The sequence below is a fragment of the Schistosoma mansoni genome (assembly GCF_000237925.1).
Source record: "Schistosoma mansoni, WGS project CABG00000000 data, chromosome 1 unplaced supercontig 0034, strain Puerto Rico, whole genome shotgun sequence".
In the NCBI taxonomy this organism is placed as follows: domain Eukaryota; kingdom Metazoa; phylum Platyhelminthes; class Trematoda; order Strigeidida; family Schistosomatidae; genus Schistosoma; species Schistosoma mansoni.
Genome location: NW_017385988.1, coordinates 153,819 through 174,781, shown reverse-complemented (window position 1 = coordinate 174,781; position 20,963 = coordinate 153,819). Strand labels below are relative to the sequence as shown.

General features: G+C 37.1%; 1 protein-coding gene and 1 non-coding gene across 2 annotated transcripts; both read left to right on the top strand.

The window, feature by feature from the left end:
* Nucleotides 1–7,711: 7,711 nt before the first annotated feature.
* Smp_038840 (mitochondrial carrier protein-related) lies at nt 7,712–15,221 on the top strand (the record flags this gene model as incomplete). The annotated part of the gene is made up of 4 exons (XM_018791855.1): nt 7,712–7,973; nt 8,945–9,364; nt 11,867–12,051; nt 15,030–15,221. 4 exons carry the CDS (start codon nt 7,712–7,714, stop codon nt 15,219–15,221), a joined length of 1,059 nt encoding a protein of 352 aa, XP_018644963.1.
* A 4,709-nt stretch (nt 15,222–19,930) lies between these two features.
* Nucleotides 19,931–19,996, top strand: Smp_tRNA_01331_Gln_TTG.1.1. The gene has a single exon. It is a non-coding gene (tRNA).
* The last annotated feature ends 967 nt before the right edge of the window (nt 19,997–20,963 follow it).

Below are 20,963 nucleotides of genomic sequence, written 5' to 3'. Positions count from 1 at the left end.
TAACAAGAAAGCTAGTCCCAGAAACAGTTTGAGGAGCTAGCATCTGTAAGCTTTATAGAATAGGACAAAAAGTGGATTCTGAAAGTACTTAGAAAAGCCGCCTCTTGAAGGTTAATTTTGCTTCGGCTGAAGAGGGAAACATGATACTGGGAAACTTATGCAAACTGATTAGATCTGGAATATATGTTCGTGAAAATCTCAGACTGATTGACCATATTAAGAGCTTATCTTCAGAAGTAAAAATAAATGAACGTCACCAAAACGGTGGAAGAAACCTTTTACTTAAGGGTTTTCAAATTGTAAAAGTTTGGAGCAAAATGATCCTCAAACCACTCTGGATGTAAGAGAAATTTCTCTACGAAATTAAAGGTGTGCTACACAAATGCTCGCAGCCTACTAAATAAAATTGCGGGACTCAAGAAAACGGAGGATATAGAAAAATCGGATGTTATTGCTGTCTCAGAAACATGGTTAACATCAGAAGTGTTTGATAATGAAATTCAGTTGAGTGGTTTTATCCAGTAGGTCTGACAGACTAAATCGTGGGGTAGATAGGGTTATCCTGTGAACAAAAAGTACCTTGACCATACGAGCTGTTGAGACAGCGGCACATGATTCAGGGGCATGTGAATTGGTGCGTTACAGGATGAAGTGTAAATGGCAAGATATTGAATTAGCTGTAGTATATAGCACTTCAGAATGTGTGGTAGATGACTTCCTCTTAGGCAATCTGAGGTCCTGATGTAATAGGGGTAAAAGCCTTGTAGTAGGCGACTTTAATGCACCATATATAACCTGGGGAAACTTAAAAGTAGGGTCATCTATAACGTCGTTTGGTTCCAAACTGTTAGAAACCCCAGTTGCACTAGCTTTATCACAGCTTATTAGAGGTCTCGCCAGATGTGACCTACGAAGTTTCTTGTCTCTCTTGGACTTGGTCTTCACACACGGTGATGATATCGGTCAAATAATTTCCTCCCACCTCTAACGATCACACAGTCATCTTATTATTATTATTATTAATGGCTTTATTCAATATTATAATCTGATACAATATAGAATTCTCAGCACGAGTTCAAGTTCAAGTTCATGGTTGAGATGGCCTGTCAAACAATTGCGCCGGCCCGTCCTAATATATGGAAGGCAGATATGGAGGCAATCAACTCTGCAGCACCAGCTGAAAACCGGATAGTTGACTCAGGGGCATCAGTAGGAGAGATATGGACTCATTTCAGACAGTCTTACAATCAGGTAGCCTAACCATATATACCCTGGACAGTCCCAAGAAGGAAGAAGCACATCCATCCCTGGATATTCAACGTTTAACAGGATAAAAGAAGAAATGCTAGAATATCGCCTTCAGTCTTGGCCAACAAGTACGATGGAGCGCTACAACGAAGTGGGAAATAGGTGTATAATTGCAATCCAGGAAGCCAAACGACACTATGAAAAGTAATGGGCCCATTCTGTACTCAAGCAGCCCAGAAGACTATTCTCGTACATAAATTACAGAGCAAAGACGGACATGATGACGGTCCAAACACCGTCCATCCGAGCAAAGTTTTTACAGCGTACGGGTGTTTCCTCCTACCCAATCGTTGGTCAAGCACCCAATGGGCTTCCGGTACATTACAACTTCTCCAGAATCTAGACTATCTAATGGCTCGTCACTTAAATGTGGCCACCTCCCTAAACTGCTTATTACCGACTCCGTCAGCTTATGTCCTGTTATACGCAACACAACTAGAGCCGCTTCAATCGTAACATGTTCGAATTGATCTAAAGAGTATACTTTCAAAGGCGACTTTGTGACCCTTGCTGTTCTGTTGCCACCTACGGTTTGAATCATCACTGACGCCTTGTCCCCCGTCAGCTCGAGCGACTTCAAACAGTCCGACCTTATCAATGTCGTACCAGAACCATTATCCAAAAGAACATAACCCACAATTTCAGCATTTCCTGATCTCAACCGTACCGGCATTATTCCCAAACACACGTGATCGTTCACTGACTTAGTAAGTTCACAGTAGTTTTTCGTAGCAGGTTTATCTTCTCATCTGCTGTCTGTCGAAACGTTATGCAACAATGAGTGATGTTTCTTCGCTCATTCGTCAACGGCGCAACGCTTCGTCACTCTACATTCATTAGCCTTATGTCCCTGTTTAAGACACATAAAGCAGATACCTTTACTCTTCACGTGTGACCACCGGTCTTCCGTTGTGAGCGCTAAAAACTGCGGACATTTATAAATCGCATGGTCCCCCGAACACATACTGCACTTTGCTCTTGCGATCGAAACATTCACCGGCCTCGCTAGCGAGTGGCAATTCGTCTTCATGATAAATCCCCTTTTTGGATGATCAGCCAACCATCCAAACATACTAGTAGGTCGAGCTGCTACAAACTGAGTGAGCTCAGCAAATGTTGGCTCTCTATCATCTTCCGTCAACCTGTCTACGAGCTCGGCCCATTGCATTTGCATGGGGTGAGGCAGAAGCCTCACTATTCTCTCTAACGTGACCAAATCTGCAGTATAGTTCATCTGCTCCAAAACCATAGCGCAATTCTCCATTCTTATAGCTAAGTTTGATAGCTTTTCCGCGTCGTTACAATCAAACTTTATAACATTGAATAAGTCTTCCAACATTTCTCGCGCTATTACGTCGGCCTGACCAGACAGCCGTTTCAGAATCCCTCTGGCCCGCTTATAACCAGCCGGTTCGGTCCAACAAGGATTTTGAAGTGACAGTGAGTCATGATCTTAAGACCACGGGTCAATATCGGGAGGTTGTAGCTTATGGGTTTAGAACCCCATGGGCTTTAATACAGACATTTACCAAGTTCACATTTACCAGGTTCACTACAGTATACACAACTTTAGTGAGAACTGAACTTGGAGAATGAGTTCAGGCAGAAAAACCATGTTTGAAGGGCGACTCGGATATCCTAGAAAAAGTAAAGTGGACAGCTACCCATGCAATTCCAGAACCTCGGGGTTTACAACATAAAGAGCGGCTTCAAAAGCTAGACCTCTTTGCTCTGTCCCATCTCGGATTAAGAGGTGATCTGATTTTGATGCATAGAATACTAAGAAAGGATTTTGCACCTGACTTATCCTCTCCTTTTCTTCCGCTAGATCGTGACATCTTAGAGTACGTAGCAGGCAAGTAGAGTCATCAACTCTTGGAACCTGTTAAACGAGGCGCTGATGTCCGAACCCTCAATTGACCCATTCCAGAGGAGACTAGACACTTTACAGAAGCGTAGTAAAAGAGTAATAGCATAGACCGTAGACCTTCTGTCTTTAATACACAAATCTGAATCTGAAAATTTCTCCGCGTTTGCGTTTTGTTGACAACTCGACAAAGAGGTCGGAATATTCGCCGAATAAGCCATCATGAGTTCACTAATTATTGATCAAATATATCAAACTGACTCTTACTTCGATCTGCATTTGATTCTTAGGATGTGATTCTTTTTTATGGAAATATATTATCCACAAATCCTTTAGGATCAGAACATTCATTGTTAGGAATAACTGTGATAAAGCACCTAAAATAATATCACTCAGTATTTTTGGGCCTGAGATAAATGTTAAACCCTCTTATGATGTACTCACTAAAGAGTTTTGTTAATATCCACTCTGCGAGTCAATTTTATGACTTATAAGCTCTTACCACGAAAACCCTTGCTTGTGTTTTTGTGAACGCTAACCTACCTTTTACTCTTAAGTGATGTTTTACCAAGTGCTGTTTAGTACTGAGCCTTAGCCAGATTGTTCGTCAAGCTGAATCCACACATCCCATATATGATTTGTGAATGGACGGTGGGTGTTGTGGTCATGGATGGCCAACGTGGATTGATCAACTAGTGTGGCTGGTCCTGGAGATAGCGCAGTGAAATCGCAGTTCATGAGTTTTGACACTCGCTAGTCGGTTCTAACCAACGTAATACTTCAGTAGCCGGATTCTACCCGTTTACTAAGTGCATCGGGAACCCAAACTGACCTGGTTTCCAGGTTGAGGTGTTTCCGTCTAGGTAGTCTTCGTTTAGTTTGACATCATCATAGGGTCAATTGTGGTGAAATTCTTCAACAAACGAGCCTCAGCCGTTACGGAAACTGAGATCGAAAAGATAATCGATGATATCGCACATCGTATTAATATCTCCCTATCCTCCTTTACCTCTTCGACATTGAAATGCCCGAACTTCACAATGCCTGGTATAAAATCCAAACCTATGAGATCTAAACATGATTTAGGTGAAGAATAACTGTCGGGTAAACGAGTAGTAACGCGCGCCCCAATCGAAGTCAGAACAAGGTGATTGGGACAACAACAGTTCATCATAAATACAAATGTACAATTTTACTTAAACAAATATTACCACTCAGTTATTTAACCAATAATTGTTCCCACAATAATTGATCAAAATTACAATAAATAGACATATTGATAAGAAATATAAAAAAATTACCGAACGCACCACAAAATAAGTGTTATTCTATTCTTTCTGGATAGATCAAGTAATTGTTTGTTGCTTTATAACACAAAGTGTTTCCAATTCTGGGAAAGTACTCAAATTCACAACCAAAATGCACGATCCCAGTCAAATCAAGCAACACAATCAAAGAGGGAACAATCAATATGGCTGCCGCCAAGATAAAATATCAATTAAAACAACATAGATACAGTCCAGAAACAAAAATAGAAACTCAGTGAAAGCGACAAAGAAATGGGAAAACTATTATGAAATGGAACATTACAATCTCAAATGGCATCAAAAAGACTAACAATAACGCACAAATAAAGAACCCATTAAGAACAAGTTGCGAATATATGCATGGAGAGATTTTCACACACGAAACCTTCAAAATGGATCTTACACATGGGCCACTGTGTAGTAGTTTAGTGCATCTGTTAGCGGGGATATTTGAATTTGAGGGTAATCAAGCCCCATCTCCTTCTTAATAAATTTGCAACCCACTACATGGTCTAGGCACTGTTGAATGATCTCGACCCAGTTTATTGAGTGTAGAATATGCTTTACTTTTAAATGGCTCATAATTGCATTTCATTAATTGCATTTAACGAACCTGTTAGTTCATTCCATTTCATTTGGTTTTCGAGAAATGCTTGTCTATCAGTAAATAGTAAGACGATCGGCCACTGTTGTTATATGGGAGTGGTAACTTGTCCTAAGTTGTTCTTCCATCCTTAATGGTCTTGAACGTTTTAGACTTTGAACCACAGTACATCTCAGTGTATCGCAACAGAGGAAGAAAATCAATTATCTCCAAAGGAGTAGAATATGTAGATAATAACCGTATCACTTATATGATGTGATCAGTCACTTGTAAACGATTAGAAGTCATTATAATGAAGTTCACTATCATTTATTTTGATGGTAAGCAGGGTGTCAACTAGATTGGCCAACTGAACCGATTGATACTTATCCATTCATACCAAAAGCAGATTTTACCGAGCATGTTCATACAAGTGGTCTAATAGGTCCACCGTTTATCAAATCAACTATTGAATATTCTTTGTCGGTGTTAAAGCAAAGGACAGAGTAGTCTAGAAATCAAAAGTTACAATGTTGTTTACAAATGTCGTAAGTCCATATGTTTGTCTGTAAGCGATCACTTAAAAGCAATTATTGTCCTGGCTAATTAGAGGAATATTTGATGTATATGTATATGTATTGTTGATACGATATTGTGTCCAGATTTTGATCGCAAACTACAAGTAATCAGCCCGAATAAATTGAACCAGTAAACATTAGAAAATTGTCCTTGAGTTCAAAATCCTGCCCACTACTCTGGCGGGTTTTTAAACGGGTCGGTTTTGCGCCTTGGCCGACGTATCGTAGTAAACCTTCCACACAATACAATGGCAACCCATTGTGCAGAAGTTTTTGACAATACCATTGAGGAAGAGAAATCAGTTTGCGTTAATTCTATTACGATACTAGACACCAAACTTTTCTAAGATTATTAAACATCAATTATAGGGTTTAATATAGAAAAGGACAGGGCACAAAGAATAAAGTTTGAAAGGTGGGTGACTAGAGGTTGACTGGGACCCAGGCCGGTCACTTTACCTGTCGTTACAATCTCATTTACTTCAAGAAAGCGTAAATATGTTTACATATATGTATTATATACAGCAGTCAATTTAAATAAATGTAAACGAACACGTAATATTAAAGCTGAGTATAGTGCTTACCTGCAGATTATGTGTTATTGTTTTTGCGAAGTTGTTGGTGCATGCACTTCTGGGTAGTTCTACGAAATGGTTGTGTAATTCACAGGTATAGATGCATATATATATATATATATATATGCATTTGTCGTATCTGATCACTTGTTTTAGCAATTAGTTCGTGGTTTATAATAGTTGTTAACCTAACTAAGAGTTGTGGGATTTGAGCCAGAGCTTCTGGATTGTGTATTTCGCATGTTTTTCAGACCATATTATTTCTGGGGTCCTATCTTTATTTATTGTTTATCGGGTTGATTGACTTATGTGCTTTGCATTCTCACGTGTCGCCTATGGATGATGTGAGTTAATGGTCGCTGTATAGTATGCATGTCTGCTCTACTGATACTACTTCAATATGATATAATACGTTCCGTTTCTGCTACATAAATTTAGTACCTACATTCTATTTCATACCATCTAACTTTGTCTCAGTGTTTGTTTTGAGTGATTAGCCATATCGGTGTATGTATGTTATGTGACCTTTTAAATTATCATTATTATTATCATTTCCGCGTCTTTGTTATATGAGTCATTTTCCTAGTCATTCTGCGGGTCGTTGGTACTCAGTATTCGAATTCTCATCTTAATTACTTACCAGATCTTCCACAACCATTACGGTGGTAGGAATTGTACATCAAAGTTTTCTAATAACTGTACGAAAGCTAATTGTTTAATTTGTACGTTATAGCTGACTGACTGACTGAGTTATCCTGATCATTTCAGATTGCGTAATTGACAATTGTGTATTATGCAAACCATGAAGATGTAGTTGTCACAGTGTTATGGGAACAGAAAGTAATTAGATAGGCAGAAATAATTGACAAATTTGTTCATTTTGTGTCTAGTTTTAGTAGGTATTTCAAACAGAAAGCTAGCACAATTAAATCGATCGTAGAAATTTATTCACACCGGGATGATAATCTACGAGTATAGTCAGTCTATTCAGTAATCTGTATAAAACCAGTAGAACTTACGCTATAAAAAATGTGCTAGTTGTGACCGCCAATTCGAAAACTGAGTTATAGCTCCAGTAGAGTTCAAAGATTTCCTGCACGTTTATCCATTTTGATGGCTTAAAGTATAGACTTCTTGACGCTGTTCTGTCGTAAGTAATGAGTCTTTAAGCGCAACACACACAGTACTATTTAATGATTTGAAATCTGACAAATCAGATCAACCCAGTATATATGTCCAGTGTATCAATTTATTTCAACGAATATTCATATCTTCAAATTTACTGCCTGCAGAAGTAGTGTTTATGAAACCGATTATAAATTAGTTAAGTGTACTACTAAAAAGACCATTACATATTTTCGGTTGTTGAAAATCTTAAAGAATATTATTGAAGTCAAGTCCTAAATTATTTCAGCTTCTTATTTGTTCTTGATTTTAGTTTCAGCCGGAAAATGTTGAGCTTCTGGATCTGTTTTGTGTTTATCTAACTTGGGATGCCGGGTAACCTTGGGAATTTTGAAGTGATAGAGCTGTCAATGCTGAAAAAGCATATGTTTTTTCCTCTTTCTGGTTTGGGGAATTTTACTGCCCAGACTCTATTATATCCATTTGTTTTGCTTCGTACGAGACTCCAACTTCAAGAAGGTGCCCAGGTTTATCGTGGTCTTGTACATGCAATTTCTTCTGTTGTCAAGGAAGAGGGTTTTCGAGGATTGTATAGTGGCTACTTGGTTCGATCATTTCACATATTCTCAGGTGGGTTGCTTCTTTCTGTTTTATAGGCTTTAGTTCTGGTCTCGAACGGTCATTTACATACTTAGGTGGACTGCTTTACTTTAATTTTTATAAATAGACACTTAAACAGTATCAACTTTCATGTATATCCGTCTAAGAAAAATATGATTCCATCGTCCTAAATACATAAATATCCGATGAAAAAGATAGTATTTAAAAGTTTCATATCAGTTGTAGAAGTCTGCTTTAGTCAGACAGTCAGTCATAATCAACATAGAACCTAGTACCAATGTGTATTGGTTGTCATAGTAAAAAGGTTAGGCGTGGAGAATAGGATTTGAAAAGAGGGAACAAATGTGCTAAATGAAAGGTCAAAGATAATTTCGAAACTCGGGATCTAGGTGTTAACAAAGAATGAATGCTTTTGTCACGTTGCGACCGATTTTAAGTAATATCTAACATCTTCAACCGCTAGTCACAATAATCGCGCGGGGCCCAACCAGATAATCATCACTTAATAACATGGCTCGGACCAACAGTCAATAACTTCATGCCACATCTTTGTTTAGTTGCCACTTCTTTATTTATCTATTTGAACACAAACATTGGTACAAGAGGGCACCAAACATATGCGCCACACAATAACAATGAGGCCTTATCAGTACTGAACGTTATGGCTACATCATTTAGTTGAAAAATGTAATTTACCGAAGTTTTTTGAGATTTTCTCCTTCAGTCAGTCATACGCCACTTATAAACTAACATGTATATGTATCGGCTCAAGTTGTCATAACATAGCATGATGAGATAAAGTTAGCAAGACAAATCGCAGAGTAGTAAAATTGGTAATATTATCAGTAGTAGTAGAAAAGGCTGGGTATAGAAAAAGTGGTTTTCTCTCTGATACTGGTTTGTGGGAGTATTCAAATTATTGTGTGATGAATTTTCATTTTTTTCCTGTAGTCTTAAAATGTATTTTTCTTCTTAACTAGGTACCATTTACGTTTCCACATATGAAGTAGCCAGACAAGCATGTACAGTCTTTCCAACACTAAGTCCTATTCACCGATCTTTTGTTGGTGGTGCAGTGGCTTCATGTGTTGCTCAAGGTTTTTTTGTTCCTATTGATGTTGTGTCTCAACATTTAATGGTTGTGAATTGTAATCGTATTCATACAAATATGGTTTACAAAAATTCGAATTTATCATCTAACCCACACCGTTTTCGTCCATTAACTCCGGTTCATTTAACAGAAAATGAAATGAATTCCAATTGGGGTCGTCTTTGTGGCGTAATTCGTTATATCAAACAAACTCACGGGCTAAAAGGTTTCTACAAAGGTTGCCTGATATCTATGTGCACTTTTGTACCTAGTTCGGCATTGTGGTGGTCTTTTTATGATAAATTTTGTGGTAAGTTGTTTATAGTTGTTATTCAAACCATTACTATTATTCCTAATTGGCCGATAGTAGCTCATGTACTGGCGCAGTAATAGTGCTCGATTATCTTGACAACCCAGTTGAACTATACAACCTGTATCATGTATTCTCTACGATCCTACTATACCAACCGGGTTTACTGGAAATCGGTAAGGCCTGATGAGACTTCTATAATAAGAAAAGTAGTCAGTGCGCCGATGCATATATGTGCCTGGTCCTACGTTGTAGCTAACTGATTCAGTGCGCTTAATCTCTTCATTCTCAACGGTTAAACTAGATTCCAACACAGATCAATTATGAAGTAATGGGGAGGGGAAACATACTTCAAGTATGACTAAGTTGTCCTTTAGGTTGTTCAAAAGGTTGCGTTTTTTCAACGTCTTTAATTCAGTGTTATCTTCATACTCTGGTTTGTTCGGGGCATCTCGAAGTAGGAATCTAACCCTTGAAAAGTGGAACTATGGAATTATCATTTCCAGAAATGTATCTGATAAAGTTGAGTAACATCAGAAAAGTGGAAAGCCCTGACAACCACCACTTGATGTAACCAATTATTATGACAATTTACCATATGCTGTGGCACAACCGATGATTTTCAGTGAAAAAAACCTACATAAGTCAACGTACTTCTTCGGTCCGTTTTTTAATTACGGACGTCTCAATAAAACCTGTTGACCAACAGTGTCAAGGGCAACTCTCAAGTCAAGAAATATAAATATCGTCAGGCGGCGGTGAGTATATTCATATTCCAAAACCTGACGAGTAGTGAATACTTGATCGATACACCCAAGTGTGAAACCTGTTTACTTTTCTCACAGTCTTTTTTCCTTAGCTCCTAAATTATTAAATACTCAGAAACTCATCCTAAGGAACTCTGAATAGTATAAAAAGTGTAAGAGACTAGAGTAAAAGTGGTAAAGTTTGACCCCACAAGTATTTTATGTATGTATGTTCAAAGCATACCATATACTGCCAACTGAAGTATCTATTTGATACGCAATAGTTTTCATTTCTTTGAAGCTATGTAAAGGGCTTTCTTATATTTCTGAATATTGTTTCTGTTTGTATGCATGTAAGCTTGTTTAATATTCTTTGAAGTATAGGGTTGTTTATTACATACGGAACCACCAGTGCTTTTTCGTTGTAAATATCATTAATAGGATTTCTGTCTGTATGTGCTAACAAATGCCCTGGTACGGCCGAGAGTGGGGAGAGTCAGCTCTCTCTCAAAATGCTCTCAAATAGCCACGTGCATACAACCACTACCAGGGAAGTCCTACTCACTGCCTTCCCATGGTGGGGGTGTTATTTACGAAATTGAGAGGATGAAAAGCGAATGTCCGATGCTTTAAGCGGGTTGGTGGACACGGAGAGGAGTTGGAAAATCTTGATTCCAAACCAATGGTGTACATGGGCTCCAGGATCCTAGAGGAACAAATGGTGTATGAACCAATTACTGGTCACCGGCTACCATGGGACTGCATCTCCTGACGTTACTTCATTGTCATGTGGATTAGACCTCTAGATCAAAGGCTCGGGGTGTGGCCTCCTGAGAAAACCACCTACCTCGGTTTGGGCACCCGAGCAGTACCTCAGCTCTCATACAAGTCGAATGATTTATGTGGCGCATATATGTTTGGTGCCTCTTTGTACCAATGTTTAAATAAATAAATAAAACTATCCTAATGATAAGAACGACAGTAAAACTTATCATTTTTTTTATCCATCTAAAAATTCAGAAGTCGGGCTCCCTAAACACTGAGCTTGTTTAAAAATAATTGTCTGCTTCACTCCTCTCACTTAAGCATTTAAGCTCAAATGTGTCGATCAACGTTTCCAATCTTATTCAGGAATTAGTATAGTATTCTTCATTCTCATCATATTTACTATTTCGCCCGAATCGGGATTGCCGATGATTTATTTGGAATTGTGAGTAATATTTTTCAAAAGCTAACGATATTTGATAACGGTATAATTTAAACCCTTACTGAAAATGGGGTAAGAAGAGTACCTGTTGAACAAGTTAGTGGACAGCCCGACCCAGTAGAAGAGTGGAAAGCGCTTTGGGTGTTTAAAACAAAATATTACCGCGTTTAAATCCCTATGTGAACATTAAAACTGGGATGCCGGTATATTGGACTGACAAATTCCAAATAGAAGAAAATAAACTTCTGGATTCTAATGTTAACCAGAATTCATCTATTCTATTAAAAATGTTTGATATACCTTGACTTAACATAATCAAGCCAAAGGTGGCTGTAAGAGAGACTGTCAGTAATAAACTGACAACAAATAAAAATTAGTAAATTATAAAACAGTAGTTAGTGGGTTAATAGGAAGCTTATAATGAAAAGTATATATATAATCAATCGTGATTCAAAGAAACCATTTTCTACTTTTATCGTATTTGTTCTGTTCTAACACTTTTCAATCAATTCTCTTTTACACGAATATATATTTCTCCCTCTTTATTAGGTCTAATTCATTTTATTTCAAAGAAAATGTGTAAGGAACATGTTCAAGACTCGGTATTGTTGCCATCAAACGATGATTCTGCTCCAGTTCCTAGATTATTGATTCAGTTGATTTCGGCTCCTCTAGCTGGCATTTCATCTGCTATCATTGTTAATCCTCTTGATGTCGTTCGTGTAAGAATGCAGGTGAGTTTGTTTTCATCTCATAGTACGGTTTTTCACGTTATATAAATCATTTTTTGGACTAAATTGTCTTTAAATTCTGAAGGAAATATTTTCAGTTTTTTTACTTTTCATTTTTATCCAATCTTCTCTATGATGTGATCAGATACTGAATTATTGTATCTGATTGCGCATCAAATATATTTTTACTATTTCGCGAGAGAATATTTGATTTTTGTTAGTGTATGCAGTCGTCCATGTCTGTCACTGATATGCATGCTTCCTGTACACTATCTAAGCCACATTTTCAACCGAAAGTGTCTGTATTATTCCACCGAATATTGGCCTTTGACTGCCCCAGCATATCACCTTTTTCTTCTGAGAAATAAGTCTAGATTGTTGGATTTGGCGGAAAAAAATGAGGTGGGAGTGGGGTGAGGACAGGATACATCAGTTTAACTTTTATAAGTTCCTAACTATTAAAAATTCGTACGTTTATTGGTGGTTTTCATAACAAATCAGCGTTATTCGCCATGTGACATTGAAAAAGATATGAAGTGCTTGCTGTGTAGTTTATTAGTCCTTATGCTATATATATGGATTCCTTAATAATGTAACAAAGTCAAGCTTATGGAATACTAACTGTTGTCTAATTACAATTGGACTATAGTGCAGGGGCTGGTGTTTCATGTGTAAAAATAAAGTATCTTTTAATAGATGTAATTAGTGATTTAAAAGACAATGGTTCTATCAAATGCTCTATTTATTGTAAACCTACATGAACTGGATAGATTCAACGGTTGCTATCCATTTAATCTAATACAAACAAGATTTGATAAATGGTTTATTTAATGGGACCAATCATTATTTGCATAAAAGATGCTACGCTTTTATAATCAAAAACTATATTTACATCCCTAACATTTAGAAGTGAATAGAACAGTCTCATAGTCAAACAAAGACTTGAATCAGCTATCGGTGGGACTTACTACACAGTTAAGGTCATCGTAGTTGAAATAACGAAGTCTATTTTATGTCGAAAACCCGAATAAAGTATAAACAGTTGAGTTACATCTCATTTTGTTTATGAGTTTGCGTATACCTGTATGTATGAACACATAAGAGGAGTTAGTCATGATGCACAAGTGAAGTTGGGTGATGATAGTCAAGTATTCATCCTAGACCATGGGGTTAATCTAAACCCGCCCCTCGTAGTTTTGTATAAGGCGAATATTTGAATGTATTGAATGATCAGCCATGCGAAAATTTATAACACTATTATGTACTGAAAAAATTAGTTTTTATTTAACCTAAGCCTATCTTAACGCTGTTGGCTTTCGTATATCGTGAGTACTGTAACTAACTTTTTTTTCTTTGATCATATGCTTCCATTTTTCCAGGTTGATCTGTCTGATTCACGTATAAGTATACTAAGAGATTAATGTATGATTAGACTGTTTAAAATGTTATTACATTCCTATATCATATAGTCCTTATAACAGATCTGATGAATTTATCAAAAAGACAACTAGTTTTAAATAATATACTAAGTATTCATCATTAATATTATTAGGTTGAGAGGACGAAAAGCGAATGTCCGACGCTTTAACCGGGTTGGTGGACACGGATAGTTCACCTAGGGGAGTTGGAAAACCCTGATTCCAAACCAATGGTGCACATGGTCTCCAGTATCCTGAGGAAACAAATGGCGTATGAATCAATCGTCGGTCACTGGCTACCATGGGACTGCATCTCCTCACGATGCTCCACTGTCCTGTGGATCAAACCTTTAGGTCAAAAGCTCCGTATGTGGCCCCCTAAGAAAACCACCTGCTCGAGTTTGGGCACCTGGACAGTATCACAACCGTCACACAAATCAAGTGAGATTTGTGTGGCGCATATGTATTCGGTGCCTCTTTGTACCAATATTCATGTGTTTAAATAAATAAAATAAAAGATTACTTTGGATAAATACATTATTAAATCAGAAATCCTCATTGATTTATATTTTTCCTAATAGTTTGGGCATTTTGAAATATCTCTTATGATTAACAATCTTTAGTGATAGAATATAATTTTATTGTATAAACTCTCCTTTTTTAAACTCTTTCTTTTAACTGCAACAGTCAGTTGCCATATTTTCCTGCTTCGGTTTGGGCATCCAGGCAGTATCACAGCCGTCACACAAATCAAATGAAATTTGTGTGACCGCATATGTATCTGGTGCCCCTTTGTACCAATATTTATGTGTTTAAATAACTAAATAAATAGACATATCAAAAATGAATATAAATGACCAATTTTCATTTATCCAATTTGTTACGAATGTTTTAAATAATGTCCCGAAATGTAATACACAATACATTAAATTCATTGAATTTCTACATTTAATTCTTTGAATTGAAGTACCTAAATAAAATCAGCTTGTTGCGTTTTTATGTAATTAAAGTGCAATTATCAGAAGGGGTTTCGTGGAGATTTAGTATTTTCATAGTTGAAAGCGTGAGTCAATTGAAGCTAGACCACTATGGAAAACCTGGAAGCACTGGACGGCCGTTTCGTTCTATTATGGGACTCCTCAACAGTGCGCATCCACGATCCCGCTTTCGCGAGATTCGAACCTAGGACCTACCATTCTCGCGCCAGATCACTCAACCGATAGACCACTGAGCCGGCATCCTACGGTCTTAATGTGCTCTAGCGCGAGACTAGTAGGTCCTAGGTTCGAATCTCCCGAGTGTGGGATCGTGGATGCGCACTGCTGAGGAGTCTCATAATAGGACGAAACGGACGTCCAGTGCTTCCAGGTTTTCAATGGTGGTCTAGCTTCAATTGACTCACGCTTTCAACTATAAAGTACAATTGAAAATATCTAATAAGAATGTTAGTTTTTTCTAAATGGATCTTTGTGTTCATCTACTGTTGTGTTTAATGAATTTTAAAGTTTCCAATATTATCGTTATTATTATTATTATCTTTCATCTTTAAAAAAAACTACTCAGGTTTCGCATATACCATTCAAACAAAGTGTTATTCATTTATGGCAATTTGAAGGAATACGTTGGTTTTCCAAAGGTTTATCCGCTCGTCTTATTCAAACAACATTTCATTCATTTTGGGTTGTTTTAGTTTATGAACCTATGAAATTATTTTGTTTAAAAGATGATTATCGGAATAAATTTTCTAATGTATAGAGATAGATTAAAAGAAAATGATTGCGTTTTTTTTGATGATTTACGTAATATTTGATTGTTTATCAATCTAGCGTTTTGGCTACTACAGATCTACTACTACTACTACTACTACTACTACTACTACTACTACTACTACTACTACTACTACTACTAACACACTACATGTATATAAATGTTTCCAATTTGTATATTGTTTTTCATGTGGTTTATTTTTTGATAAACCTATTTTGATTGTGATATATATACGTACATAGTTGATAAGTACATCATTTATCTTCGCCCACAGTTTTATCTACTGGGCATCGACAACTACATTGTTTTTGTTAAATTCTAACAGTAAGCTGTTAGAATCCTATTCACTATACGTACAATAAAGACAATTTGCACCTAAATTAATTTTCAATCAATAATGAAGTAATTCCAGTAGAATGAAATAGTTATCAGTACTACTTTGCAGTGTCGAGCCACCTGGACTAGTGGCCACATTGCAACTTGATCGATAGCATTCGATCAGCACTAAGAAGGACTTGACACGCATGACATTGATCACCACCCAGTGATCATTCAATTGTGACTACTTTTCTTCATCTTTATATGAGATTAAATGTCAGAGCAAAAGATTTCTGACTAACAAAATGAAAAGAGTATTGTGTTAGTTGGATTTCCCATACCCGTTAGGTGTAATAGAGTTCATTTAATTAAGAATTTGTAAGCAATAACTCTATATCTCCTTTTTAACATGGTAGATGATGATTTGTGCAGTTTTGTTCTCTTAGCTAATCGTTTAGTCGCAGAGCTTTCATTGTCCTTCTGAACAACATCATTAGCACAAATTCGGGGTGGAAAAAAGTATTCGGATTTCTCCACATATGACTCTCAGCTTGTCCTGTCGACCTCGATCTTGATTGATTGTTGTTGACTTTTAACCTGTCATCGTCTGTCTGTTTATTTTGATTGTATTCCCTTTGATCTGATTATTGGTCCTATATTTGTCCATAGTTTTTCTGATTGGTTGGTAAATTGGATAGATTTCGATGTTTTCGTTGGTTGTTGATTGAACTAAGTGCCAAGCTTCTAAAAATTCCCTGCTGTTCTTAGTATTCCCACTATTCAGGATCGCAACACTTTTCCGGTCGAATATGTATCCACAGTTGTCCACATGAATTGATATAAGCGAAAACATATCATGGCGTTTGACCGCTAATTGATGTTCATGCAGGCGAAGATAGAGGGGACGTCCACTTTGTCCGACATAGTGTTTTTCGCAATTGGAACAGTTTACTTTGTAGATGTTTGGTTTTTCTTTGGTCATTGCGTCCTTTGGCTTGTATAGGATTGATTGAAGTCTTTTTCGGTTTGTATGCTACACCTTTTCCATACAGCTTCAATAATCTCGTAATTTCTGACATTTCATTTATATATGGTAGGATGATCCGTTTGCTGACTTTTATATTTGATTTCGTTACTGCTGATGTGTTGCGTTGATATTTTTCAATGAACTGCGTGTGTATCCGTCGTTTTGAAGGATGGTCATTGTATATTTTCCTTTATTTTTCCGCGCTACAAGTGTATTGCAGTGTGTTCTCGCCCTCTTGAATAGTTTGTACGCAGTTGATTTTGTGAGTTCTTGGGTTTTTGCTGCCCTAGTTGAGGATTTGATCTGTATGGGTTGGCCTCTCTAGTTCTTCTATGTCGGCTCTGGTGATCGATACATACAATAATGATAGGTCGCTGTCCAACTTGTTTTCCACTGCGAATCTTATGTCATCGAAGATGTTGGGGATCAGATTGTAGGCGTTTTCTAGCTCTTCCTTTTTGATGATGTCGAATCTGTCGTCCACATAATGCACCCACATTTTTGTTTCGGTCACCAGTAAAATCACCACTTCCAGTCTCTGCATCACCGCTTCTGCAATAAGGTCATTGAAGCCTACTGTTGAGTAGTCCCATACTAGAACCATATACAGCTTTCCAATCCTTCCTGGTTTCCATCAGTTACATAACGAAAATCAGTTCATGCTGTAAAGTATAAAGTTTATCCATTTTCAAAAACCTTTTACATCCACACACACCACATATTTATATTCCCCCAAATGCCCTGGTACGGCCGAGAGTGGGGAGAGTCTGCTCTCCCTCTCAAATGGACACGTGCATACAACCACTACCAGGGAAGTCCTACTCACTGCCTTCTCGTGGCGGGGGTGTTGTTTACGAAATTGAGAGGACGAAAAGAGAATGTCCGACGCTTTAACCGGGTTGGTAGATACAGAGGGTCCACCTAGGGGAGTTGGAAAACCCTGATTCTAAACCAGTGGTGTACATGGACTCCAGGATCCTAGAGGAACAAATGGTGTATGAACCAATTACTGGTCACCGGCTACCATGGGACTGCATCTCCTGACGTTGCTCCACTGCCTTGTGGACTAGAACTTTAGGTCAAAGGCTCTGAATGTGGTCCCCAGGGGAACCGCCTGCTTCAGTCTGGGCACACGGGCAGCATCCCAGCCCTCACATGAATCAGATGATTTATATGGCACATATCCATTTGGTGCCTCTTTGTACCAATGTGTGTAAATAAATAGTACGTTTCTGATTGAACTATACTCTTGTTAGTTTCCTCGTTAACAATTATTGGATACAAGTTATCCGTCCAAGCATTATCGGATAGTCTATTTTGAATGATCTAATGGTATGGTGTATAAACATTATACAAAAACATACTTGTATCAAGAAATCTCTAAACTTTTACTGCAGAAACATAAGCATAAAGATAGTTTTTTTTTCAAACCATATATAAATTTGACATTTTCAAATCCATAGTATCATTATTACTACCATCAACTCTACTATGACTATTAGTTATTCCAATGAATCATTTATATTTTATTCTATTATCTTGTGCCATTTTCTAATTCAGACTTCAAATCTATTCCTCAGTTGTATACCATCAACAGTTTAGTTTGTATCAGAACTAATTTGTTTAGTTTTTCATTCTAAGAAGTAAAAAATTGAACTGATCAAAGTGTTGTTTGATTAAGATCCAGACCAAGTATATTAGTGTATGTACTATTAGATTGAACTGTTTACGATTAATAAAGAATTTATCAAAAACAAAATAGTTTTATATCCGAGTTCATTTAAACAAATAATGAAGATCAATTAAAGATGTTGAAAATATTGAAGTAGTGTAATTAATTTTTCTAGAAGGTCCTCATATAATTGCATAGTGTATTGCATAATGTATTGATTTGTCATTATTACGTAATAAGGTAGTTTGAATAATAACATTTCAAATAAAATTCATTATCAACTTGACAGAACTGAGTATGACACGTAAGACGTAAAGGTCATAATAACCTTTGAATAATCATCTTGGAAAATTGTTAGAGGATAACAATAACTGATCACAGTTTAGAGAAAGCACGAAGTAACAATAAAAACAAAACAAGATCAAAATATTTTAGAAAAGGGAGTTAGTGCCACAGAACGATGAGAGGTTCCATGTAATGCTTTTGTAACAGTGTTCAAGCTTGAATTAGTGAACTGCCAACGCCTCAACAGTGCATACGTTTTTGATTCAACTTCCTTTTAACACAATTTCTTCTGATTGTGTAGTTTATTTCGAAGGATAATTTCTTTGGGGTAACGTGCACAAAGTTGGTTAGGTGCTGATGTATTGAGCTACTGATTGTTTTGGATTCCATTTTTAAAAGCTATACGGAGAAATGTTCTGCGATGTATTTAGAAAGTGTCTGATTTGCGTGGCTAGTGAAACTTACCGCACAGGAGCAGGTAAAATTGAAGGTATCAACATCAAGGTTTGACTTGATATTTTCAAATAAATTAAACGTGGAGTAGAAGGTTGATAATGATATATTTGTGATATCCGAATGAGTAGAAATTTGGATTTCTGACATTATGTGACTTTAAGTAAGCCACTTCTTTATAGTAAATAAATAACCGAATTAAATTAACCTAAGTTTAAATATTATCAGAATGGGGGTTTGTGGAGATAATATAAAGGAAGAAGTCAGAGTGTTTAGTCCGATCAAAATATATGGTATGGCGGAAACGGAAACTTATTTAATTTGATGGAGTTTTGTTCTCTGAGCTGGATGGTTTGGTCATGGAGCTTTCATGGTTATTTTGAACGACATCATCAGCACAAATTTCGGGTAGAAATACTTTGTGCTGGGAATTCTATATTGTACTAAAAATATAATACTGAATAAAGCTAACAATAATCATAATGATAAAATCAAAATAAATCTGTTTATGTTAATGTCGTGGGTTTTCCGGTCAAAGTGTTTTTTTATGAAACATCACTGTGTTTGTTAGTGTGAACGATGATATGAAGAATTTCTACTTTATACAACGACGGAGTAGAGTTAAAATCTACACACATAAATATCATTATTTTATTATGAAGTAAACCGATGGATAGACATTAATGTGGTGTATGGGGAAGTCTATACTTAACACATGCCTGAATGTTAGGTCATTTTGAAAAGAATGTACGGAGCTTAGTTGAATAGAATGATTACCCCGAAGATTTTAAGGCTATATCGAGGCAATACGCACAGTACGTGCATATGCCAATTAGAGACTGACCAGTTGCAGTCCTAACACATCGGTGGGAAGATGCAAACAAACAATACTAAATGAATCTAAACTTCACCCTATCGCACAAGCAAGTGGCAATCAGGACTCAGTGGCCGAGTGGATAACGCGATGGCGTTTGAAGCGAGGGTACTGGGTTCGAGTCCCAGGGTGAACATCAACTGTGAGATGCAGGTACATCCAGCTGACGAGTCCCAAATAGGGCGAAACGCGCGTCCTGGATCCCACTGCTAGCCATTATCCATCTCTGCTTACCATTTTGGGACCCGTTTATTCAAGATTTCTGCAGACATATTTCATTTACATTCGATATTCTCTTGGACTGCCGGTGATCTCTCAGGTTGTGGTTGTAGTGTGTGGTCAGCAAACGAACCCACCAATGACAACAGGAAACGCCCACCCCACATTAACTTTCCTTGACATTGTATGACTATGCTTTTCCTATGCACTATCATAATTTTACGATTATCATGAACGATGTTAATTTCGTTGACTCATTTTTCCTATCCTCTTGTTACTGTTTGCTATATTATTTATGTGTCTTTTTTCTTGTTGAATAGACTATCAATTGTTCATTTTGTATACTAACAATGTTAATTTACGTTTTAGAAGCAGAAAAAGTTTGCCAAGCCAAATAGCTTACTTGTTCCAACTTTCGCTAAGCTAAGCCCGTGCTCGACAGTCTAGAGAATAGTTTAGAATTGTATCTGTAGGAAATTACATCCTACAGTAGTTTTGGTGCTAAGTTTCTGTCAGTGAATCTAGGTGGATGGCCATTTCTGACGACGAACTACTGACGAGTATCTGTCGAAATTGGAGTAGTTTGTCGCACAAATTGAACACTTTCTAAATACATCGCAGAACATTTCTCCGTATAGCTTTTAAAAGGGGAATCCAAAACAATCAGTAGCTCAATACATCAGCACCTAACCAACTTTGTGCACGTTACCCCAAAGAAATTATCCTTCAAAATATTCTACACAGTCAGAAGAATGGGATTAAAAGGAAGTCGAATCGAAAACGTATGCACTGTTGAGGCGTTGGCAGTTCACTAATTCAAGCTTGAACACTGTTACAAAAGCATTACATGGAATCTCTCATCGTTCTGTGGCACTAACTCCC